The 27,178-nt window shown below is 36.2% G+C and overlaps 1 protein-coding gene and 1 pseudogene across 1 annotated transcript; both read left to right on the plus strand.

Annotated features, from left to right (window-relative positions):
* Nucleotides 1-22,922, plus strand: part of LOC107651097 (olfactory receptor 6K3-like) — a 29,275-nt pseudogene extending 6,353 nt beyond the window's left edge.
* A 3,082-nt stretch (nucleotides 22,923-26,004) lies between these two features.
* On the plus strand, nucleotides 26,005-26,958 carry LOC100030247 (olfactory receptor 6K3-like). The gene has a single exon (XM_056814635.1). The coding sequence runs from the start codon at nucleotides 26,026-26,028 to the stop codon at nucleotides 26,956-26,958; it is 933 nt and encodes a 310-aa protein (XP_056670613.1). The 5' UTR covers nucleotides 26,005-26,025.
* The last annotated feature ends 220 nt before the right edge of the window (nucleotides 26,959-27,178 follow it).

Below are 27,178 nucleotides of genomic sequence, written 5' to 3' on the forward strand. Positions count from 1 at the left end.
TTCTGTGCAAGCTTTTCCTTCTTATTTTAGTGTGGAAATTTTCAAGCCCCACATACCTTTGCCTCTGTGGGGTACTGGGGAGTCCTTCTGTTCCTCCAAAGGTGATTTTATGCTCCTTTGATGTAGTCTATTTCGTTCGGTGCTGGGGAGAGGAAGCGTGCGGCGTCTAGATTGCAGCCATGATTACCCGGAAGTCCCCCACAACTAAATCTTGTAAATTTAAGTGAATTGATGTGGGAAGAAGGAAAGAAATTCAATGGATTCAGTCTGAGTAAAAAAACTGTCCTCACTTTAGGAGGCAGTGTTTGTTCTTTCTTTCCTTAAGAGGTGATCCAATTCATCATATGGAAAAAAAAATCAATTGTAACAGAGGCTTTCTTCTCTCTGTTCCCCCAAGGAAGAGGACTTCTTGATCTTCATCCCTTTGCTCCTCATCTACCTGTTCATTGTCACTGGGAACCTCATGATCTTCATTGCTGTAAGGCTGGATATCCAGCTCCACAACCCCATGTACAATTTCATCAGCATCTTCTCCTTCTTGGAGATCTGGTACACCACAGCCACCATCCCCAGGATGCTTTCAAACCTGGTTAGTGATCAGAAGACAATCTCCTACACTGGTTGCCTCCTACAGATGTACTTCTTCCATTCTCTTAGAAACACCAAAGACATCTTGCTAATAACTATGACCTATATGCTATCTGTAATCTCCTCAGATACCAAACCATGACTCTCAGACTCTGTGCCCAGATGAGCACTGACACTTTTGTTGTTTTTTTTTCTTGTATTATTTCCTGAGATTTCATGGATCTCCACCCTACCCTTCTGTGGCTCTAATCAGATCCATCAGGATTTCTGTGACTTTGTTCCTGTGCTGAACTTGGCCTGCAAAGATACTCCAATGCTCCTGGTGCTGTTGCTATTGTGTCTGCAGCTTTGATCATTGCCCTCTCCTACATTTGAGTTATCCTAAGGATACCTTCAACAGAGGGTTTCCAAAAGGCTTTCTCCACTTGTGCCAGTCATGTTTCTGTTTTGCTATTGTTCTTTGGCAGTATGGCACTCATGTATCTATGTTTTTCAGCTACCCTCCATTCTAGGACACAACGATTGCAGTGATGTTCACTGTCCTTGCCCCATTTTTTAATCCTATTACCTATAGTTTGAGAAACAAGGACATGAAGGAGGCAATTAAGAAATTTCTCTTCAAAGTGAGAACAATGGAAATTTTAGGACCTGAAATATTCATAACATTTTATGGTTTACAGAGGGTCCCTATTATAATATTTATTTTTTCCTTCCTCAATGTCACAACTAAGGCAGATTTAATTATACTTTTCCTCAGGGGACTAAAATTTAGAAACATACAATTTTAAATAATTAAATATTTTGTTACATTTTCATTTTGGCCATACTTTCATTGTTTTAACATTGTGGAAATAACTAAATTTGGTAGCAAGTTAGCAAAGGAATTCATTAAGTTATGAAGCTCCTATCAGGTGAACTTATTTCTAGTCCTCTTTTCTTCACCTATGGGGAGGTGAAACAGTGTTCATAGATGGATTCTTTGTTTCCTGGTACCTTCAAAAGGTATGACAAGGTCTCTCTTTCCCACAACCAAAGTTTTATTTACTTTTTCACTATTTCCACAGCAAGAATTACACTGTTGATTAGAAGGCAGATTTAGGGCTGCTTGCCCTAGTTACAAAAAAGACTCATTGTGTCTCTGCATTTATTATAATTTATTCTAGTGGCTATGTTGCCTCAATAATCTATATTCTTTTTTTCTTGATGAGTCAAATAGAAAATGATGTTTAAAATACAGAATTTTACCTTACAATCAACTTGGTGCCAACATATCCATTTCGTAATGAAATAAGGAACTAATAGACATTTAGTAAGCACTTACTATATGGCAGACATTATGCTACTTCCTGGGCTTACAAATATACAATTTCCTCTTCCCCAAAGGTTTTATATGCTATTTAGGAATACTGTATATTCATAGATAAAACTTTTGAGGTTTTTAAATAGTGGGGCAGAATACAGAAGTCACTAATGTTGTACATTTCTGACATATAACATTATTGAGGTAGTATGGTAAGATGGATTGAGTAATAGGCTTGAACTCAGAAAATCTACATTTGGATCCCAGGTCTGAAATTCTTTAGCTCTGTAACCCTGGGAAAAATATTTTATTCCCATTAGTCTCAATTTTCTGATTTGTAAAATTCCATATTAATGTCTATTACTCTCTGTAAGGGATTTTTTTGAGGAAATAACTTCGCAAACTTTAATGCCATATACATTAATAATGTTAACAATTCAAAATTATTTTTTAACTGCAAATGATTAATATACAAAATCCTCATGGCAAAATATTTTATGGCTTCAGAAAGCTGACTAAAATAATTCTTGCCAGAGATGATGTAGGTTTAAGCAATAAAACAAACAATAATTCTCACAGTGTAGGAGTTTGGCTATATGTTCTATAGTCTATAAATGAATCAGTCCTTTTTAAAAAATATATCCCCTTGGATTTAGAAGGAGTTAGGTGAAGAAATTCTGCAAAGTGGTTGGTCATTACATGATTGTGTCCTGGCTTTTTTGTGGTGATGATGCAATTTTCTTCAAGAGTATTAGAGGTTATATTCGTAAACAAAATGCTTGCTTGGTCTTTGCCACAGAACTTTTCTTTTAGCATCTCCATGATTTCAGATGGTCCTGAGCTCAAGATTTCCCTGTTAATGTTCTGGCATCTCAATTTAGAATGTGAAGGGAATTTATGGATTGGAATTTGGGACTAATGGATTCTAATAATGCATTTTTAATTGGTCTTCACTCCTGCGTCTATTGGCACAAAAGCCTTGGACAATTATCTTTAAAGAATTGGTGACTTTTTAATATGACATGTGACATTTAATAAGACTTACTGAAATAATGACAAGGTCATACTACTTTGTTTTCCCTGCTTTCTCCAGGATATAGTTTGAGATTAGTAACTTAGCCTTATACTTGGCACATTTCTTTGTCCACCCAACTAGGGCTTCCTTAAAGAACATTAAAATCTCCTAAAGGAAATTTCCCTGGTCTTGTATTCAGAAACCTTTTTTTCCAAGTCCAACCTATTCAAGAAACTGCTATCCTGCATCCTGTCTTTCCTGACTTTATTTATTCTTTTTTATTCTTCCTTTCCTACTCAGCTATACACACAGGCCATTATATATACATACACTGAGACACAGACATAGACATACACTCCCCCCATTCATTCAAATATATATATATATATATATATATGTACATATATATATATATGCTCACAGTTAATTTTCATTTAAAACCTGATTATATTATTCTCAAACATTCTTCCAAAATTATCTTCTACTATAATTTGGTTTTATTAATAACAAACTTTTCCCATATCATATAGTGATATGGTTTCATTGATGTAGACACCCTATCACTAACACAGATCCAAACCCCAGGAAACTAAATAAATAGTCTCCAAGAAATGCTATAGCTAAAAAATTTCTCACTGTGCCTGAATTTTGGTCAGCTTCTTTAAACTTTCTTAGCTTAGGGAAAAAAAAGAACTGATAGACATGATATTGACTAGAAAGGACAAAATAGATGGGAGTAATGTACTGACAAAGTTATCATAAAAGGACTTGGATGCATTGGAATGTATTGGCCAGGTTCTCTTGCTTGATTTTGTCTATCTACATTGCAATGACTTGAAGCAATGTAGATTCCCTACCTCCCTCATATAGAATACCATTTAAGGATCATCTGAGTGTTTGGAATCAGTATAATTGATCCTCCTCCACTTCATCCCCCAAGGTTGGTCACCAACTATCTTGTTCTTCATATTGGAAACAAAATTAATAACTAGCCTCTCTATATTTGTGTTACCATGTTGTGTTACCATGAGGGAACTTTAGGACACAGTATCAAGAGAGAGTCAAGGAGTTCCAGGCAATCTTTCATGATATCCAGTAATGGAAAGAATCTAATGGAAAGAATGGTCTTCAATGCAGAGAATGCTGTAGTTTGGGACCTGAGTAACAACACAGTTTCTTATTATCTTACCAAGGAGAGATAGTCAAATAATTTGTTCCTTGATTTAGGGATCTAAATTTAGACTGTACCTCTATAGCTTATGGATGGAGGAGATTGTAATACCTGTTCTTAACTCAAATAATGAAGAGATTTGATGTCTGAACAAAAATGGATTATTATCTAAGGAAGTAGCCTATTGGGTGCATCTTTTAGAACATAGATAGGGTCCTAAGTAGAATAATCTTTAGAAGGTAGAAGAGTCCCCATCATTGAAGTTCTAACAAATACTGTGCAACCACTTGCCACATATCACATAGTGGAGGTTCCTTTTTACGTATTTTTTAAAACTTGATGGTCTCCAGATTTCCTTCCAATTCTGAACTTCTATGATATGTCCTGAATTATATGCCCACTTTTGGAGAACTTGGAACCTTTCCTTCCATCAGTAGAAGAAACTGAATATTGCAACTACTCAATGATAAGTAGACTGGATAAGAGTTTTGGATATTTTATTCTGTAATTTACAGAAGAAAATGACTATCTTAGTAATTCTAGAATATTTTTTATGATTTTGTTTTAGATTTCATAATGAGTTTTTGATCTATTTGTTTTTTGCTTGTTGAATGAAGTGAATAGTTTGTGTTTTGAAAAATCTAACATAACTTAAAAGAGCCTAAATGATAATAATGTTGCTATTATCATTCCCATTCTATAGTTGAGGAAACTGAGATGGAGACTAGATGATTTGCCCAGCAGTACACAATGAATAAGTGTATGAGGACAGTTTTGATCTTGGATGTTCTTGACTTCAGATCCAGTTTTCTACTCACTATGCAATCTGGTTGACTCTAGGTGGCAGGTAGTACATTTGTAAAGAAAAGTACATGGCTTCATTTATTTCTCATTGTAAAATAATGTAATTAAGAGTGTTCAAGAATCATGACCACATAATTAGTCTATAGTCTTATAGGATCAAAGTCGTATAGGTAGAAGGGAGTTTAGAGTTGCTCTAGTTCAACTCTCCCTTTTTACAGGGGAGAAAACTAAGGTCCAATACAGGTAGAGTGACTTACCTTAAATCACACTGTTTTCTCTCAGCAGCAGGTTTGGAATTAAAACTCTAACATTATTTCCACTATGCTGTACTATCTCCTAGTGACAGGTCCTTTTTTGCAGGTCATGAGTGCTGTAGCATATCCCGAAATCAAGACAAATGTGGATCCTGGTGGCTGTGACACAGGCTGCCACAGATCTTCTATTTATCTTTTGTTTTGTTTTCAACAAATCATAAGTTTCTTGTGAGTATGAGCCTTTTCTCTTTTGAAAAGCCTTCACTATAGATCAGCGCTCCTTCCACTGTATCACACTGATTGGTAAAAATTACAAGAATTTCAGTTAGTTTGGCATATATTTTAAATGGAAAGTGAGTTGATGTGGGTTACTCAATCAAATAACTCTTATCCTGATTAAGTGTTGATGCTCATTCTTATCCACAAACTTTAGACTTAGTACAAAAAACATTCCTTGAAACTGGAGTTATATTGAATAGAAACTGAGTTTACATAAGCTGGAGAATTTGATTATATATCTGGAATTGTTTAAAAATCATCAAGTTATCTTGGAACCAGAGTCATTAGAGAAATTGAAGCTGTTCCAGCAAAACTCCTGAAGGAGAACCGACTGTAGCTAAACCGTGAAGTGATAAACAGAGAAAACAGTCTCTGCCATCAGAGAGTTGACACTCTAGTTGATATATTCTTGCTTTAAAATCCAAGATAAATCAGTAAAAGTGAGAACTGTGAAATTGAATATTCTCCAGACCCTTGGAAGTTTGAAAATTCTTTGGACTGAGGAAATGTTTGTGGGTTTAGGGGCAAAGCCTAGGCTTCTCTTTCCTTATTCTCTTTCCCTCCCAGGATGCTTCTCCAGAGGTTTTGCTGGGCTTGCTACTTTGCTCTAGTGTCTTCAATGAACCCACTTACATACTAACGTGATAATTTGAGAATTTCTGGGGCATGGCTATGTTCATTGATTTATCTAAACAAATTTCCTTTTCTGTATTACTCCGGTATCAAAGACTTCTTTCTGTAGCCTATGAATCAGATTAGTTCTTTGGGCATCTTATCACTTACTTTAACTGGGATAGGATGACTCCATTTAGAAAGGCAATGAACTTCATCCTTACATAAAATCTCAGGGTCACTTCAATGACACCATGGAGCATCAAAATGAAACTTCTATGGAGATATAAAAGTAGGATAGAAACATAAGAAATATAGCATCAAGATTTTGCATGACAATAAAAGAGGTTAAGTTTTTATATAATGTTATGGATAGCAAATGGGCTGCCACAGTGCTTCCTTGATATTCACAGCATATCAAAAGAACAAGATGAGGTGCTCCACTGTATGGGATGGCAGGAAGAGAGACTAGCTTTCCTGGGCTAATGTGCATTAGCATTTAATTTTTAATTTCACTTGGAACACAGGCATTCAAACTTGAAATTTCATGACAGATTTAAGACATTATTCTTCAACAATATAAAATTAAGAGAATTCTCTTGAGATAGAGAACATTATAAAATGTAAAATGAATAATTTTGATTATATTAAATTAAAAAGAGTTTGTCCAAACCAAACCTATTCAACCAAAATTAGAAGGGAAGCAATAAACTGGGGAAAATTTATAATAAAATTATCTGACAAAGGTCTAATTTCCCAAATATATAAGAAACTAAGACAAATGCTCAAGAAATTGAGCCATTCCCCAATTGACAAATGGTCAAAGGATATGAATAGTCAGTTTTCAGATGAAGAAATCAAAACCATCAATAATTACATGAAAAAGTACTCTCAGTCTCTCCTGATTAGAGAAATGCAAATTAAAACAACTCTGAGATATCACCTCACACTTAGCAGATTGGTCAAAATGACAGTAAAGGGAAATAATAAATGTTGGAGGGGATGTGGCAAAATTGGAACACTAATACGCTACTGGTGGAGCATTGATTTGATCCAATTGATCTAATTATTCTGGAGGGCAATTTGGAATCATGCCCAAAGTACTTTAAAAGAATGTATACCCTTTGATATAGCAATACCACTACTAGGTTTGTACCCCAGAGTGATTACAATGAAAAATGTTTGTACAAAAATATTCATAGGCATGCTCTTTGTGGTGGCAAAAAAAATTGAAAATGAGGTGGTGTCCTTGATTGGGGAATGCCTGAACAAATTGTGGTATATGATGGTGATGGAATACTATTGTGCAATAAGAAATGGTAAACTGCTGGATTTCCATATGAATTAGAAAGACCTCCATGATCTGATGCAGAGTAAAATGAGCAGAACCAAGATAACATTGTACACAGAAACTGAAATATTGTGGGATGATCATATGTAATCTATTTTGCTACTTTAGCAAAGTTGCAGGATACAAAATAAACCCACATAAGTCAGCAGCTTTTCTATATATCTCCAACACAGCTCAGCAGCAAAAACTAGAAAGAGAAATCCCATTCAAAATCACCTTAGACAAAATAAAATACCTAGGAATCTACCTCCCAAGACAAACACAGGAACTATATGAACATAACTACAAAACACTCGCCACACAACTAAAACTAGACTTGAGCAATTGGAAAAACATTAACTGCTCATGGGTAGGACAAGCCAATATAATAAAAATGACCATCCTACACAAACTTATTTATCTATTTAGTGCCATGCCCATGGAACTCCCAAAAAATTTCTTTACTGATTTGGAAAAAACCATAACAAAGTTCATATGGAATAACAAAAGATCAAGGATATCCAGGGAAATAATGAAAAAAAACACAAATGAGGGGGGCCTAGCAGTCCCAGACCTCAAACTATATTACAAAGCAGCAGTCATCAAAACAATTTGGTACTGGCTAAGAGACAGAAAGGAGGATCAGTGGAATAGACTGGGGGCAAGAGACCTCAGCAAGACAGTATATGATAAACCCAGGGATCCTAGATTTTGGGACAAAAATCCACTATTTGATAAAAACTGCTAGGAAAATTGGAAGACAGTGTGGGAGAGATTAGGAATTGATCAACACCAGACACCCTACACCAAGATAAATTCAAAATGGGTGAAAGACTTAAACATAAAGAAGGAAACCATAAGTAAATTGGGTAAACACAGAATAGTATACATGTCAGACCTTTGGGAGGGGAAAGACTTTAAAACCAAGCAAGACATAGAAAGAATCACAAAATGTAAAATAAATAATTTCGACTACATCAAATTAAAAGGCCTTTGTACAAACAAAACCAATGTAACTAAAATCAGAAGGAAAACAACAAATTGGGAAAAAATCTTCATAGAAACCTCTGACAAAGGTTTAATTACTCAAATTTATAAAGAGCTAAATCAATTGTACAAAAAATCAAGCCATTCCCCAATTGATAAATGGGCAAGGGACATGGATAGGCAGTTTTCAGATAAAGAAATCAAAACTATTAATAAGCACATGAAGAAGTGTTCTACATCTCTGATAATCAGAGAGATGCAAATCAAAACAACTCTGAGGTATCACCTCACACCTAGCAGATTGGCTAACATGACAGTTATGGAAAGTAATGAATGCTGGAGGGGATGTGGCAAAGTTGGGACATTAATTCATTGCTGGTGGAGTTGTGAACTGATCCAGCCATTCTGGAGGGCAATTTGGAACTATGCCCAAAGGGCAATAAAAGACTGTCTGCCCTTTTATCCAGCCATAGCACTGCTGGGTCTGTACCCCAAAGAGATAATGGACAAAAAGACTTCTACAAAAATATTCATAGCTGCGCTCTTTGTGGTGGCCAAAAATTGGAAAACGAGGAGATGCCCATCAATTGGGGAATGGCTGAACAAATTGTGGTATATGTTGGTGATGGAATATTATTGTGCAAAAAGGAATAATAAAGTGGAGGAATTCCATGGAGACTGGAACGACCTCCAGGAAGTGATGCAGAGCGAGAGGAGCAGAACCAGGAGAACATTGTACACAGAGACTAATACACTGTGGTATAATCGAACGTAATGGACTTCTCCATTAGTGGCAGTGTAATGTCCCTGAACAATCTGCCGGGATCTAGGAGAAAAAACACTATCCATAAGCAGAGGACTGAGGGAGTAGAAACACCGATGAAAAGCAACTGCCTGACTACAATGGCTGAGGGGACATGACAGAGGAGAGACTCTAAACGAACACGCTAATGCAAATACTAACAACATGGCCATGGGTTCGAATCAAGAACACATGTGATACCCAGTGGAATCACGCATCGGCTACGGGGGGTGGGAGGGAGGAAAAGAAAATGATCTTTGTCTTTAATGAATAATGCCTGGAAATGATCAAATAAAATACTATAAAATTAAAAAATAAAAAAAGAATACTATACATTATACACAATAAAAAAAATAAATAAAAACAAAAATAAAAATTGAGATGCCCTTGATTGGATAATTCCTCTGATATAAGAGTATCATCTTGTAGAGAGATTATGAGGGCTGGAATCTTAGTAGAGTTCAGATTTTACCATTAGAAATATTATGCAGGGCTATCACTCTTTGATGATGATATGATGATTTACTTAAAGAATCCTAGAGAATCAACCAAAAAGCTAGTCAAAATAATCAACAACTTTAGCAAAGTTGCAGGATACAAAATAAACCCATGTAAGTTTAAAGTGATTTCCTTATCACAAAGTCATCAGCATTTCTATTTATCTCTAACCCATTTCAGCAGCAAGACAAAATAAAATACTTTGGAATCTATCTGCTGAGCCAAACACAGGAACTATATGAACACAACTACAAAACACTCTCCACACAATTAAAACTAGATCTAAACAATTGGAATAACATTGACTGCTCATGGGTGGGATGAGCCAATATAATAAAAATGACCATCCTACCCAAACTTATTTATCTATTTAGTGCCATACCCATTGAACTTCCAAAATTTTTTTTTACTGAATTAGAAAAATCCATAACAAAGTTCATTTGGAAGAACAAAGGATCAAGGACATCCAGGGAAATAATGGGAAAAAAATACAAAGGAAGGTGGCCTTGCAGTCCCAGATCTCAAACTATATTATAAAGCAGCGGTCATCAAAACAATTTGGTACTGGCTAAGAGACAGGAGGGAGGATCAGTGGAATAGACTTGGGGTAAATGATCTCAGCAAGACGAGTCTATGACAAACCCAAAGACCCTAGCTTTTGGGACAAAAATCCACTATTTGATAAAAACTGCTGGGAAAATTGGAAGACAGTGTGGGAGAGATTAGGTTTGGATCAACACCTCACACCCTACACCAAGATAACTCAGAATGGGTGAATGACTTGAACATAAAGAAGGAAACTGTAAGTAAATTAGGTGAACACAGCATAGTATACATATCAGACCTTTGGGAAGGGAAAGATTTTAAAACCAAGCAAGACTTAGAAAGTGTCACAAAATGTAAAATAATTTTGACTACATCAAATTAAAAAGGTTTTGTACAAACAAAACCAATGTAACTAAAATTAGAATGGAAGCAACAAATTGGGAAACAATCTTCATAACAAAAACCTCTGACAAAGGTCTAATAACTCAAATTTATAAAGAGCTAAACCAGTTGTACAAAAAATCAAGCCATTCTCCAAGTGAAAAATGGGCAAGGATATGAATAGGCAATTTTCAGTTAAAGAAATCAAAACTATTAATAAGCACATGAAAAAGTGTTCTACATCTCTGATAATCAGAGAGATGCAAATCAAAACAACTCTGAGTTATCACCTCATACCTAGCAGATTGGCTAACATGACAGCAAAGGAAAGTAATGAATGCTGGAGGGGATGTGGCAACGTTGCGACATTAATGCATTGCTGGTGGAGTTGTGAACTGATCCAACCATTCTGGAGGGCAATTTGGAACTATGCCCAAAGGGCAATAAAAGACTGTCTGCCCTTTTATCCAGCCATAGCACTGCTGGGTTTGTACCCCAAAGAGGTAATAAGGAAAAAGACTTGTACAAGAATATTCATAGCTGCGCTCTTTGTGTGGCCAAAAATTGGAAAATAAGGGGATGCTCTTTAATTGGGGAATGGTTGAACAAATTGTGGTATATGTTGGTGATGGAATACTATTGTGCTAAAAGGAATAATAAAGTGGAGGAATTCCAAGGAAACTGGAACAACCTCCAGGAAGTGATGCAGAGTGAAAGGAGCAGAGCCAGAAGAACATTGTACACAGAGACTGATACACTGTGGTATAATCGAACATAATGGACTTCTCCATTAGTGTCAATGCAATGTCCCTAAACAATCTGCAGGGATCTAGGAGAAAAAACACTATCCACAAGCAGAGGACAAACTGTGGGAGTAAAAACACTGAGGAAAAGCAACTGCTTGACTATAGGGGTTGAGGGGATATGATTGAGGAGAGAAGCTAAATGAACATCCTAATGCAAATACCAACAACATAGAAATGGGTTCGGAGCAAGGACACATGTGATACCCAGTGGAATCGCGCATCGGCTATGGGAGAGGTGATGGGGGGGAGGGAGGAAAAGAAAATGATATTTGTTTCCAATGATTAATGTTTGAAAATGACCAAATAAAATAATGTTTAAAAGAAAAAAAAGAAATATTATGCAGGGGCCACAAAATTAGAATTGTTTTAGAAGAGTTGACAATATCAATAATTTTAGAAACCTCTTTGAAATTCCAGATTAGGAAGAAATTATGTTAATTAAAATATTTGGAATGGAGTTGAAGAAATGAAAGAATCTGTTAAAGAGGCATTTGGTTCCTTAAAGGTTCAATGGACTGACAAGAACTTGCATTCAGCTGAATGATTGATGGGATGAAAGCTCAGTTCCAGAATATGGGGAAGAAGCATTTGCATAGGATGAGTGGGTGAGTATGAACTAATGTGATCAGAGATAATTAGGGATGCATGTCCCTGGTTCTAAGGCCAACATGGCTGAGGTAAAATAATATCAGAATTGCAAGAGTTTTTAAAATTCATCTAATCTAATTAGCATATACATGACCTGTACAACATCCCTTATACTGCCTCCCTCAATGTTGTTTAACATTTACATTATTTTCACTTATTCAAAAACAAATAAAAATATAAAGCAGGTCCTCAAGTCTATGTGACCCCTTTCTGCTGCTACCTTAATGGCAGGAGAAGTAGTCAAAAAAGGACTGAGATTATTAAATCTCTTTTTATTCAATAATTTAACTCTTGGTTCTTTTAAGTATGAGATCCTTGGCAGGTTTTCAAAAGAACTCTTCAGAGAATTAGGATAGTGACTATATGAATAGAAAGAAGGGGAAATTTGAACACATGCATACACACACAGGCACACACTCACACAGGAGAGAGAGTTGTGAAAGTATAAAAAACAAGAACTGCTACCACATTGGATATATGGATGAGATCAGGTAAGAAGCTGAGATTGATAATAGAGTGAGGAGCCTAGAAGACTGGGAGAATAGTGATACTTTTGAAAGTAATAGGAATATAGGAAGGAAGGTTTTGGAGAAAGATAGAGTTATACTTTGGAAAATGGAGTTTAAGATCCCTATGAGATATCATTTTAAAGTACAAAAACTGGATGATAAGAATGATGATCATAAGAGAAACTAGGAATACACACACACACACACACACACACACACACCTGGGAATGATGTGCATAGAGCAATAAATATGACTAATGGAAAATGATGAGATCACCAAGTGAGATAGTATTAAAAGAAAGGACAACAGGTCCTTAGAGGTTGCTCACAGTCAGTGGGAATGATTTGAATGAAGATCTTACAAAAGAGACTGATGAATGGTCAGGCAAGTAGAGGAGTACCAGGAAAGAACAGTGTAAATAAAATATAGAAAGGAGAGAATATCCCAGAGAAGAGGATGATCAACTGTATAAAAGGCAGCCAAGAGGTCAAGAAGAATCAGGCTTGAGAAATGGCCATTATATTTGGCATTTAGGGGGATAACTGTCAATTCTAGACAGAGGAGATTAAGTTGAATGGTAGTTAGAAGTCAGATTGGAAAGCATTTACAACCTAGTGAGTAGGGAGGAGGTTGAGATGCTTTGTGTAAGCAGTTTTCGCAGGGAATTTAGCAGAGAAGGAGGTAAGAGAGGCAGGATACTCTGATCAAATGAGATTTATTTTATTTTTAAATTAAGATGATGGAGATGTAAACATATTATCATCAGGAAGGAAGTGGATAGAAAAAGATTAAAGACAAGACAAAGAATGGAAATAATAGTGGAAAAGTCTATTAGAGAAGATTAGAGTAGATGGAATCAGGGGTGCCTATAGAAGAATTGATAAGGAGATGAGTCATCTCTTTGTGTGAGACATAGGGGAGAAAGACATTGGAGGGGAAGATGTCTGAGTGATATGAGATGAGGAGGAAGGAATGATAAGTAGTTCTAGATGAATGACTTCCATTTTTAAGTGAATGAGGGTAGGTCTTCAATTGGTGGGATTGGGATGGGATATTATAAGAGACTTGAGAAATAAAAAAATATATCTAACAGGCACAGTCATTAGAGGTTTAGTGGCTTGATTAGAGAAATGTCAAAGGATTGACTTGCTGAAGTTAGAGCTCAGTTAAAATTATATGACATAAATTTAAGTGGATCCAATCCAACATGGTTTTGTGAATTTCTCTAGTATATAAATGGGATGAAAGAGTTAGATGTTGGGAGGAAAACAATGTTGGGATTTGGCAAGACATGATCATTGATAGGATGAAGGGGCAAAATAGATGCTAATGTTTTTCCAAATAAATAAGAAAGGGAAGAGAGAAAAGCCTATATAAAATGGTCATCTGGTAAATAATTGGGAGGGTAGAAGACTGGTGATCACACTGAGGATGGAATTGGGATCATAAGGCATTGGGAAATATGGAATGATAAAAAGATAATCATCAGATGAAGGAATTTTGGAGTTCATTAACATGGATGTAGAGAAGTTTTTAAGTGATAATAACACAATTATGGGCATGGAAAACTAATATTGAATTGTGATCCTTCTGTGAAATAATTTTTCTCCATATCTCAAGGAAAGGCTGAAACAGTCTGATTCTAAGCTGAGGCTGTACCCAGGTTCTCCCAGGGCCATGAAAATAAGTTGGGATTTTTTGCCTTTTTCAAGGATAAAAGGATAAGGTCAACCACAACAAACCCTGACCCAGTTGCAAGATTAAGAGTGGGCTAAGAAGCCATGTTGAACTCACTTAAAGTAAACAAATTACTGCTGACTTTATGGTATCTCTTCAAGCACTCCAATAAATAACAAAGTTGTCATCATAACCTTCTGTGTCCATAGTATCTGATAGTACAGACTTGATCCCTGAAATCTTTCTTGAAAGGAGGATGAGATAGGACAGGCCCCAAAAGTGCTTTGGGGCCATTGAATCTAACAAGAAATTCTGGTTTGCCAATCAAGAGAAGCTTAGATCCTTTGCTCAGGGTGATTTGTCCGCAGAGATTCAGTGATTCTTAGATGAAATCCAACTTTAGTTTAGATACAATTGGGTAGTACAGGGTTAAATACATTTCTGTTCACACATAGGCAAAAGTTTTGAGAACTAGATGATCAATGCTTCCTAAATAATGTTATATATATGTATATTTAAATTTTATATTTTCACATTACATATGGTTGCAATTTTAATAGCATTTTAAATTCATGTTTTCTTCCTCCTTTCACCTCTCCCTCTGTCCCAAGATTACAGATAATGTGCCATAGGTTGTACATATGATATCATGTAACACATATTTCCATGTTGTCATGTGAAAGATGATATATTGCTTACATTATAGAAAAGTTAATGAAAGAAATAAAATTAAGAATGATATGATTCAATCTTCATTCAGACCTTATCAATTTCTTCTATGGCTGTGGATAGCCTTTTTTATCATGAGTCCTTTGGAATTCTCTTGGATTATCGCATTGTTGATAATAGTCAAGTCATTGACAGTTGTTCATCATACATTATTGCTGTTACTGTGTACAATGTTCTCTTGGTTTTGCTCATTCCATTAACTTTGCATCATTTCATGTAAGTCCTTTAAGGGTTTTTTTGTGATTGTCTTGTTTATCATTCCTTATGGCACAATAATATTTCAATGTAATCACCATAAAAAAGCTGCTACAAATATTTTTGCATTAGTAGGTCTTTTTCCTCTCTCTGACCTCTTTGTGACGCAGATTTAATAGTGGTATTGCTGCATCAAATATTATGCAGTTGTACGGTCCTTTGAACATAGTTCCAAATTGTTCTCCTGAATGGTTGTATTCCTACAAAATATTTTGAAAGTTGTGATTCTTGAGAATACTTCATGAGGCTGACAGTGAGTGTGGTTCAAAATACTGGAGAGGTAAGAAGTAGAACATATAGAAAGTTAAAATGGATCATCTATAAGAGAGTAATTGGTTCTAAAAGGTGTCATCTGATGGATGGTAATTACACCAGTTGTGGAACTAATTTGTCTTCCAAATATTTGGCTAATGGAAGAGACCCTACTATTTCACCAGATCCTAGCTTTTATAGTTCAGAAAAAGATCTTATGGACTATGGCTATGGCTCTTTGTAGGAAGATTTGTGGGTGACAATCAATGTGTTACTCCATGATGAGAGAGAGGGTCTTTAAACTGTTATCTGATGACCAGTATTATGGAATCCTAGATATAAAAGAATTTCTGGGTGCAGACTATACCTGTCACAGGTATAACATGTCTTCATGCATAATCTGAACAAAAGCTATTTCTATTTTTGCAGTATCATCAACATGCCAAAATAGGGACTAGTTGAAGTGTTTACTGCCTTCATTGCAGGTCTTTTTGTCATTTGGATGCCTGACTGAATCAGCACAGAGCTTTGGCAGAGTCTGAGAAGTCTCTTGCCAGAATCAAAAATTTTGTAAAGGCTATTACAAGACCACGTGCACACTAAAGATCATCATTGTAAGAGAGTGCAGTTTAATACCTGTTGTATGTGTGTCCAGTTTGGTTTAGACACTTCTTTTAGCTGTGTGATTAAATAATCTGAGCCCACCAAAATATATACCCAGTATGATTTTAAATGCACGCAAGAGATTGAAGTGCACATGACAAATGTTATTTATGATGCACACATATATAAGCCTTGCTGGGAGTGGGAATTTAAGGGCTAGTGTTGTATGGAACAATCATCAACTACAGGAGCAACAATTCATCAATTCTAAATTTAAAACCCTTACATTCATTGCCCATAATTCAAAACCTCTTGACATGAACTTTATATTCAACAGCTCCTTTCTAAGAAAATGGAACCAGAGGCCATACCACAGGTGGGGGCCACGGTGGCTGGGAGAAACTAATGTGTATATGGATCAGGACTTAAACATTCACTTGATTTAAATAAAAGGGATCAAAGAAATTGGAAAAGATTCTATATGTATAAAAATATTTACAGTGAATCTTTTTGTGGGGGAAAGGTACTGAAAACTAAAAGGATGCCAATTAATGATTGAAGATTAATTAAGCTGGGATATGTGAATATGATTGAATACTATAAAAATAGAGAATTTCTTTTCAAAGAGATATGGAGAGACATAAATTGAGGCAGAGGGAAGTAAATAGAATTAGAATAATTTATATTATAAAATCAATGTTATAAAAATGAATGATTTTAAAGACATAAATTCATTAATGCGATAAGCAGAATCAAAAGGACAATTTATATGATTATCAGCACTATAAAACAATCAATTTTATTTTTTAATTTTTGAAAATTTTATTTAGTCAATTTAGAATATTTTTCCTTGGTTACAAGAGTCATATTCTTCCCCCCCTCCCCCATTCCTCCCGTAGCTGACATGCAATTCCACTGGGTTTTTCATGTATAATTGATCAAGATCTATTTCCATATTATTGATATTCGCAATAGGGTGATCATTTAGAATCTACATCCGCAACCATATCCCTATTGACCCATGTGATCAAGCAATTGAAAAACAATCAGTTTTAAAAGATTCAAGAACTCAAATCTACACATCTATGTATGGTTTCAGAAGACCAATAATGAAGCATCTTCTCCTCCTGGAAGAGAAGTGATAGAGTTGAGTACAGAATGAGGCACACCCATATACATCCTCCCCCACAAGTAACCTACATGCATGATATATATACATACATATATATGTATAAAGATATATACATATATGCACATTATATAATACACTTAGATATAAATACATATAATATACTTAAATATAAATAAATATGATTATATATAGTTGTTACAATAATATTTTTCTTTTTCCCTCCCAATGGGGTTTTGGGATTGGGGTGAATAGAAATCCTTTCCATTAATTTAAAAAATAATTGAAAGATAAAAATGAGAGATGAAGGATAATACAGAACTAGGATGTTGTATGAATTTTCAGGTGAAGTCATCTTATGGCTAGTTTTATGTAATTGTTTTACTTTGCTATAAGACACCTCTCACAGATGGGCAGTAGTCTGTAAGATTTTGTAAAAGCAAAATGTCAATAAAATGTTTTTAAAATGAAAAAAAGCAAAAAAAAATTAAAACTAAATGAATAAATATGTGAATTAGTGAATAAATGAATAAAATTTCTGTAGATGAAATGAACTTCCTTAGTTGATGTGTGTCCTGGGTTCAATTATTATTTATTTGTCAAACTTTTTCAATAAAATCTTGACTTAGAATTACATTAGGCATTTCCTGAATCAAGGGGACCTGATCAGCAGCTGCCTGATGAGTAGGCTGAACGCATGTAAAGGAAATCAAAAGATGTGACAAAATAGGGACATTAATGCATTGCTAGTGGAATTTTGAATTGATCCAACCATTCTGGAAGGCAATTTGGAATTATGCCCAAAGGGCTTTAAAAGACTGTCTGCCCTTTGATCCAGCCATAGTACTGCTGGGTTTCTACCCCAAAGAGAGAATAAGGAAAAAGACTTGTGCAAAAATATTTATTGCCTCCTCTTTGTGGTGGCAAAAACCTGGGAAATTGGGAGGGGGGTGTCCATTGATTGGGGAATGGCTGAACAAATTGTGGTATCTGATGGTGATGGAATACTATTGTAGTGAATGTTGAACTGGAGGAATTCCATGTGAACTGGAAAGACCTCTAGGAATTGATGCAGAGCTAAAGAAGCAGAACCATGAGAACATTGTACACAGAGACTGATACACTGTGGCACAATCAATTGTAACGGACTTCTCTACTAGTAGCAATACAACAATCCAGGACAATTCTGAGGGACTTATAAGAAAGAATGCTATTCACATCCAGAAAAAGAACTGTGGGAGTAGAAATGTAGAAGGAAAACATATGATACATGTAAAACCCAGTTGAATTGCTCATCAGTTCTGGGAGGGGAGAAGGAGGAAGGAAGGGAAAGAACATGAATCATGTGACCATGGAAGAATATTCTAAATTAATTTTAAAAAATGAAAAATGGAAAAAAGTCCCCCTCTGATATGATTTTCCTTCTCATAACAGCAGATGGGACCTCCACCAGAAAAACAATATTGAAATTTAAAAAGTATCCTCTCACAATCTATTAAAAAGAAAAGCCATCCAGAAACTTGGGACTTATAACAACTTCTCCACTTTTGCAGGCATAACATAGGTGTCCATTCAAAGGGAGTTATGTGTATTAGTCCCTGGATAGCAAGAGTGTACAATATTTATGCTAGTAGTTACCACTGTCTGTCTAGAAAAAGATATACAGATAGATGATAATTGGATAGACAAACAGAAGACAGACAGACTGACAGACAGAAGATAGATCAGATAGATAGATAGATAGATAGATAGATAGATAGATAGATAGATAGATAAACTTCAAGATTGTCATGCATCTTCTAATGCCACTAACCTATGGGTTGATAAAATTGTATACATCAGGGTGGTGGCTATGCTCTCAGGGCAATATAGCATACAGCACTATTTAATGTTCAACACAAATGGCATAGTATCGTAGATTCTATCTTTGTATTTTCTCATTCCTTTGCCCAAGCTCAGCCTGATCAGGCAGCACCCAATGAGGTCCTTAATATCTGATGTCCTCTGTAGTATGCATTGATCCTTGGTATACAATAATTTTGAAATATTGCAACCATATCATCATCTATGAGATTCCAGTAGAAAATATAATAGGCAGATAAAAAGATATACTTTAAAAGCTACCAAGTTTTCTTCATGTGACTGGTATTGGGAAGCTTGCTCCATAGCTCAAATTTTCCCTATAGGGAATTCAGAAACAATTTGGCAATCTCGCCTGGAAAGCTTCACACTGACAGGAGAAAGTTTGATATTTATGCCATCTCTACAGCTGTAATCTTCTATTTATTGAGCCTCCTGGCTCAGTGTCTTACACTAACCAGGGTAACCAGAAAGCCTCCTGTTACTGGCATTGATGGAGAAAATTTTAATCACTAAGGAGATGAGTGGAACGGTTTGGAAACTGCCAAACTTCATAAATCTTAGCAAAATGGTATTCCTTTTCATTCAGAGACATTCAATTATATAGTGTAACAGATTCCCTTCAAAGCAGCTGTTTATCATCATGACTGTGGCATCTTCTCCACATGTCCTGAACAGCATAAACATCAGGCTAAAGTCTACTCTGGAAGGCAGAATGGGGAAGAAATATCATCACACGGTGAGTACCTTTCTTATATTCAGTCTCTGGGTGATTAAACCTTAAGTGCAAGGTAGTCAAAGATAGGCTGGTAAAGTTAAAATATTGCATCTCCCAAATTTGTGTGATATTGAAAATATATTGCATTCATGAGAATCCCCACCACAACCTATCTCCATAGAAGACAACTTTAGGTCATGCCCTTTGCAAAAAACATTAAGCAGGCAGTCCTCCAACATCTTTCTGCCAATGATTAAAATGAGTTCTGGATAATTAGAATGACCAATTTCAGTCCTCAAGAAACTAAGAAAATGAAGCCCTCTTTTCTCTTTGCAGTGGTGGGCAGCTATGGGTATAAAATACTGAATATGTTATTATTTATGATGGATGAGGTAATTGGTCTTTCTGAACTATTTTTCCCTCTTTATAAGAATCATCATCACAGGGATGACTGATTGGGTAGGGGAAGAAGGAATCATATATTTGAAAAAGAAAATGGCAAAAAAGGAAAAAGATATCAATAAAAATGAATGGGGTTATACTGTAGACTTATTCTCACCATCCACACATATTAACATTCAGTTTTCCAGAGTTAGGCTGGCTTCATCTCTATCTAGTGGTATCTGCTCACCTAAGGGTAATAGGTGTTTCTTCAAGGCTATTTACTTGAGTTCCTATTTTGCTGTTTCCTTCCTTTTTAAGCTTCAGAAATTACTGTTCCATTTCCATGTAAACAATTAACATCATTTAATTTCTACAAAAAGATAATTGCTCCAAAGATATAATAAAAACAGGAATGACAAACATCTCTCCCAACTCCTGGGGACAGACTCTCCCCTATACTTTAGTCCCTGGGGAAAGTGAACTCAAACATAAAAGATTGTTACACAGCATTGATCCATCAATTTTATTTCCAAATTTGATTTCATTAGTGGATGAATTCCCTTTTTCACCCTTCTGGCTATCTGATTTATGCTGAGTCAAATAAGTCATAGGTGATTCACTCCTCAGTGGCTAATCTGGTTACCATACTTGGCATGGATTGTGGCTCACAGTCTCATAGTGATTCACTATGCTCACCTATTGAAGCTCACAGGGTTGTAGCCATTGCCAATGTCCCTTCACTTAAATGCAAGAAATCATAGATGAAAGAGATAGAAGCAACAAAAGGATCATGTGCTCATAGACTACATTATGCTTACCCAGGGGGACATAAAAACTCAAAACATCTTCTCTCTCTAACTCAGAGACTTGCAGCATTCCTTGCATTTGGAAGAAATTTTTAGCACCTTTCTTCTCTAAATGACAAAATTAATTTCACTAATAGCCATGAAACAAAACAAATAATAATAGCCATAAAAGTAATACAGTGAAAATGTTTTTGTATTAAACTTTGTTTATATAATCATGCCAGAAATTACAGTATACAAAAGGAGGAATAATTAATGGATTAATAATTTTAATTGCATTAATGTAATGCCCCAGGGTTGTTTCCTCCAAAGAAGAAACTCCTATAAAATTCTCAGCAGCTGCCCATCATCAGATCCTAGAAATTCTTATGGATGGTACTTTCCTCTGGGGAGATTTAAGAAAGCTCTGACTGTCCTCTTCACTGCAAAAACCCTACTATAGGTCCCAGGGCAGAAGAAAATGGAATTCTTACTCTGTACCAATACCAAGGTGCTACACATGGGCCAATTTCAGCTATTCATTCCTCTTGCTTTCATCAAAAACCTACTAAGAAAGCAATTTCTTATCCTCAGAGTCTTCATTTTCCTCACAGCTGCCCTCTCCAAATGCCCCACTCTGCATATTGCCTGCTTTAGGGGTAGACTGACCCCATTATCTGACTTATGGCATTCCCATGGTTGGGGATCAAAGAGACTTGCTTTGACTGGTTAGTACCTTTTTGAATGAATCTGGTTCCTCCACCAATCAGCAGTTTATCTCTTCACCATCTGGAAAGCAAACAGAAATAAGTTACAGAATTTCTGAACGTGTTTCATATCAGGCAGCAGTGTCCTTCCATTGCATGTAACCTTGGCTTTTTTTTTTTAAGTAGGCTCCCCAGTCTTTTCCATATGCACAGGAAGCAGGTAGAACAGAGCTTCCATTGGTCAGGTCTTTACTTTATAAAATTTATAAAAAAGGAGAAAAAACTCATCACCCTGACACTTTCTGAAGTGGCTGAATATGACCATAAAAGAGCTATTTATGCAGTTATAAATGAGTTATGATATAGTTGAATATATATGTATGTATGCATATATATATATATATATATATATATAAAATATTGGAATTAGAGAACCTCTGAACTCATTACTTAAGTGACCTTAGGCAAGTCACTCAAATTACCTGGTCCTCAGTTTTCTAATGTGTAAAATGAAGAGATTGAACTAGATGACCTCTATAATTCCTTTCAACTTTAAGTCTATGATTCTATTATTGTCCAAAAAATGAATGGATTGAATTAGCCAATGACTCTAAAGTTCAGAGAGGCTAATAATTATCCTGAGACAGGGATAATTAGAGATAGAACTAATACCACTGCTCAGATACAATTGGATCCAAACAATCCAACAAGCATTTATAAGAGTTCTCACTTCAGACACCATTAATTTCTCTTTCTACTACACCAAAATGCATGGCCAGGAAGCCAATGGAATTAATTAAATAAACCTTTATTGAATTACTGCAATGTTCTGTGCCCTAGAGAAAGATACACAATTCAATAGAGTCAGGTTCTTATCTTCCTAGGGATTATAATATTAGAGGGATAATACAAAGTAATTTTAATGAAAAGAAGATGTGGTAAATGTGCAAGTGAGTTGGAAGGTGCTAAGCAAGGTCTGAGGATGAGAAAGACTAGTATCAACTAAGGATGATATCAGAGAGGGCATGATGTAGGAAAGAGCATATAAGCTCAGTCTTAATGGATGGCCTGAGGGTTTAAAAGAAGGGTTTTCAGGTAGGGGACAGTGAATGAGCAAAGCAGAACCAGAAATCTCCAAAAATTTTTGTATTGGATATTTACTTTTGTTCATACTCCTGATTTCATAGGGATCTGGGGATCTAATAAGTGAGAAGCCCACCTGTGAGCAAATAAACATCATAATAAACTCCATGGGAGAAAAGATTATTTTTGATTTGGAACTGAAGCCATGAGGGAAAAAAATCCCAGTAGAGACAATCTTCCAAATTGTACTATTTCCTGAGAAGGTGCTATAGACCTCCACTGTTGGTGCACTACAAAGACATTAAAGATGCCAGGAAGGAGGAAAGGAGAAAGTGCTCAGGATACCTGGCAGAGGTGAATGTGAGTAGAATTAGTGGTAAGTTTTGTGCTTAGAGGGACATCTGGACCATGGAGAGGACTACTATGTCAGGGAATTAAGTTTCCCTGAAGAGGTAAAATCCTCTATTGGACTAAGGAACAGAAATTGGGGAAAGAGATCAGATCAGATAGGCAAAGTCCTATGCATCTCTCTTTGAATGATTCTTTTGTTTGAAAACATGGATTTAGGGGGGAAAAAACTAAAGAACCACGAGGACCTGGAGACATCATCTAGTCAGTTGGAGGAAAGTTCTGTGAGTCATGTTAAACCCCTCATGACTAATATCTGTCCTCACTGAAAAAGTAGTGTGATAAATGATTTCCCTGTTCTGTTGCTCCTAACTATAACCATTGTATTGTTGTGATAGATGTTTATCTGTTCAACTTCTCTTGAAACCCTGCTTTTATTAATGCTTAGATTTTGCTAGGTAGTGCAGTGGGTAATCAGGAAGACTCATCTTCCTGAGTTCAAATCCAGCTTCAAACATTTACTAGCTATGTGACCCTGGGCAAATCACCTTACCCTGTTTACCTCAGTTTCCTTATCTGAAAAATGATCTAGTGAAAGATTTGTCAAACCATTCCAGCCAGTATCTCTACCAAGAAATCCCAAATGGTTTCATGAAGAATTGAACTCAACTGAAAATGACTGAACAATAACAACAAAAAATATTGCTTAAATATTTAGAAAATCTTGCAAAATATCTTGATTTCCACACCAGTGCAGGTGACAATCCAAGTACTCTGACTTTGTAAATGTTTTAACGATTGGCTTTGGCCAAAAATTCCTCATCTGGGAACCAGCCTTCTCCAATGAGCCTCTAGCCTCTTAAGGAATCGAACACCAGACAGAAGACAGTTAATGCACTGACAAGCCTAGATTTGATTTCTCTCTTTGTTTGAAGGATGTGCCAGACCTTATCATTTGCTTAGGATGTCAAGTTAAATGGACTCTTCAATAGAAGCTTGCCTAACCCTTTTGAGAGGGAACCTAGTGTAGGGATGAGACAGCTGGACTGGGAGTCAGGAAGTGCCTAGATTGATGAATCCTGCTTCTGAATCTTACTAGAAGACATTTCATTTATTTGTAAGAATTTCCTCTTTTTCCTCATCTGTAAGCAAGGGGGAAGAGAGGAGATATGGAAAGGATATGAATATTTATTGTCTACGACATGCCAGGTACTATGCTGCACATTTTATAGATATTATTTCACAAGATTATAATGCAGATAATGAATCAAAAGCACTCTGTGAACCTTAAAGTGGTGTCTTAGGATTATAGGCCTGTAGGTGGCTCAGTGGATCAAGCTTTGGACCTAGTGTTAGGAAGACCTGAATTCCATTCTGACCTCAAACACTTAAAGGCTATGTGACCCTAGGAAAGTTTATGAAACTCTCTGTGTCTCAGTTTCCTCATCTGTTAAAAGGGGAAAATAATAGCACATAGCTCCCAGAGTTAAGGATTGAATGAGTGAACATATAAAAATGCTTACATAACTAAAAAGTACTAAATAAGTGCTATTTATTATAGTTTTGTAAAGGACCTCAGAGGCCAACTAATCCAGCCCCCTCCATTTGATAGTTAAGGAACTTGCCTGGGCCCAGATGGCAACTATGTGTCAGATATAGGGTTTGAACTCAAGTCTTTCTGGCTCCAAAACTATTGCTTTAATTTAAGCATCACCTATAAAAGTCAATAATAATTAAAATAATTATAATTTGTATGACACTTAATTGTTTTATAAAGGAGACCAGATAATGTAGTCAATAAAATGTTGGCCTTGAATTAAGGAAAAATATGAGTTCAAATCCAGGATCAAGCATGAGCTATATATTTTGTATTAACTCTTTCAGCTTCAGTTTCCTCATCTGTAAAATGGGGATAATAACCAGACCTGTCTTCTAAGATTGGTGTCGGGATAAAATGAAATATTTGTGAAGTATTTTGCAAACTTTAAAAAACTACATAAATGCTAGCTATGTTGATGATGATGATGACAATCAATGACAATAGACCTTTAGCTTCTAGAGGCATTATTTCTTGAATAGGTACTGCAAGTATTAAATATATTTTACAGATGAGAAAACTGAAGCAAACAGAGAGCCTGCTTCAGTTTTCTCAAACATTAAGTGATGGAACCTGGAGTTGAATTTGAGCCCTTTTAAGTTGAATTCTTAACGACTTTTCCACTTAAATCTCCATGCACAGCTGTCTCTGTGTACACTCATCTATACACCATAGATGAAAACGCACAAAGACAATCGTCATCCTCGGTTACCGAGAGACTACTACTACTTATGCTCTTCCCACTATATATTACTCTGCCTCTTCTGCTAGGTAAGGAAACCAAAGTGCTCACATGTTGTGACCTCACCAATATCACAAATTAAGCAAAGGGACTTGAATCTCAAGTCACCATCAGGTCTTTTTATGTTTTGCCAAATTTAGGGCTCTATTTAGTGGCCCACTCTGACCAGGTGCTTTTTTCCCCTAGAAGTTTGGACACCAAGGGAAAACTCAATTGAAATAGTTTTTCATCTCCTGCTAACCTCAGAAAAGCTGTTGTAATGCTCTTCTGCCTGCAGAAATGAAGGATGTTAGAGATGGGAACACCAGGAAACAGAGAGAGTCCTAGCCTCCAAGAACCTAGTATCTCCTCTACTTTAGGATAAGCTATTAGAGAAAGACTATAGTATAGAATGGAGATCATCAAAACACATGATTGAAAGTAAAAGCAAGAGGGTCACAAGAAAATTTCTGAGGTAACTCTCAACTGTAAATCATATAAATTTAAGCATTGAATAGGTAAGTGGTGGGGAAGGGAAGAGGGAAGGTGTTGATTTGTGCTTTAAAATACACCAAAAGACATGGCCTTCTGATGTAGGGGCCACTATTTGTTTTTTCTTCCTTTCCCAGGTGATTCTACCTATGATATGGAGAATAAGAACCAATCAATGGTGACAGAGTTTTTCTTCTCTGTGTTCCCCCAATTTCAGGAAGGGGGCTTCTTGTTCTTCATCCCTTTGCTCCTCATCTACCTGTTTATTGTCACTGGGAACCTCATGATCTTCATTGCTGTAAGGCTGGATACCCGACTCCACAACCCCATGTACAATTTCATCAGCATCTTCTCCTTCTTGGAGATCTGGTACACCACAGCCACCATCCCCAAGATGCTCTCCAACCTTGTCAGTGACCAGAAGACCATCTCCTTCACTGGTTGCCTCCTACAGATGTACTTCTTCCATTCTCTTGGAAACACTGAAGGCATCTTGCTGATGACTATGGCCATTGACAGGTATATTGCGATCTGTAATCCCCTCAGATACCCAACCATAATGACGCCCAGGCTCTGTGCCCAGTTAAACATTGTTTCTTGTGTCTTTGGCTTCCTTATCTTATTGCCTGAGATTGCATGGATCTCCACCCTACCCTTCTGTGGCTCTAATCAGATCCATCAGATCTTCTGTGACTTTGCTCCTGTGCTGAACTTGGCTTGCAAAGATACCTCTATGCTCCTGGTGCAGGATATATTCCATGCTATTGCCATTCTCTCTACTGCCCTAATCATTACCCTCTCCTATATTCGAATTATCATTGTGATCCTAAGGATACCCTCAAAAGAGGGTCGCCAAAAGGCTTTTTCCACTTGTGCCAGCCATCTTGCAGTGTTCCTGTTGTTTTTTGGCAGTGTAGGACTCATGTATCTACGTTTTTCAGCTACTTACCCTCCAATCTGGGACACAACTATTGCAGTGATGTTTGCTGTCCTTGCCCCCTTTTTTAACCCAATTATCTATAGTTTGAGGAACAAGGATATGAAAGAGGCCATCAAAAAACTCCTCTGTCCAAAAGAAACACAATAACTTTTATATGCATATGCATATATGTATGCATTTGTATACACACATACATGTACCTCTATATGTGTATACTACTTCACACACATATATTGTATATATCAATTTATATGATATAAATATGTGTGTCTACACATACATGTATGCCCACACAGCTGAATTATAATTAGTGCTTAATAGTTTACCAAGAATTTTATGTACATTTTCTCTATCCCCACTAAAGCCC

This window comes from Monodelphis domestica, chromosome 2 (assembly GCF_027887165.1).
Source record: "Monodelphis domestica isolate mMonDom1 chromosome 2, mMonDom1.pri, whole genome shotgun sequence".
NCBI classification, from domain to species: Eukaryota; Metazoa; Chordata; class Mammalia; order Didelphimorphia; family Didelphidae; genus Monodelphis; species Monodelphis domestica.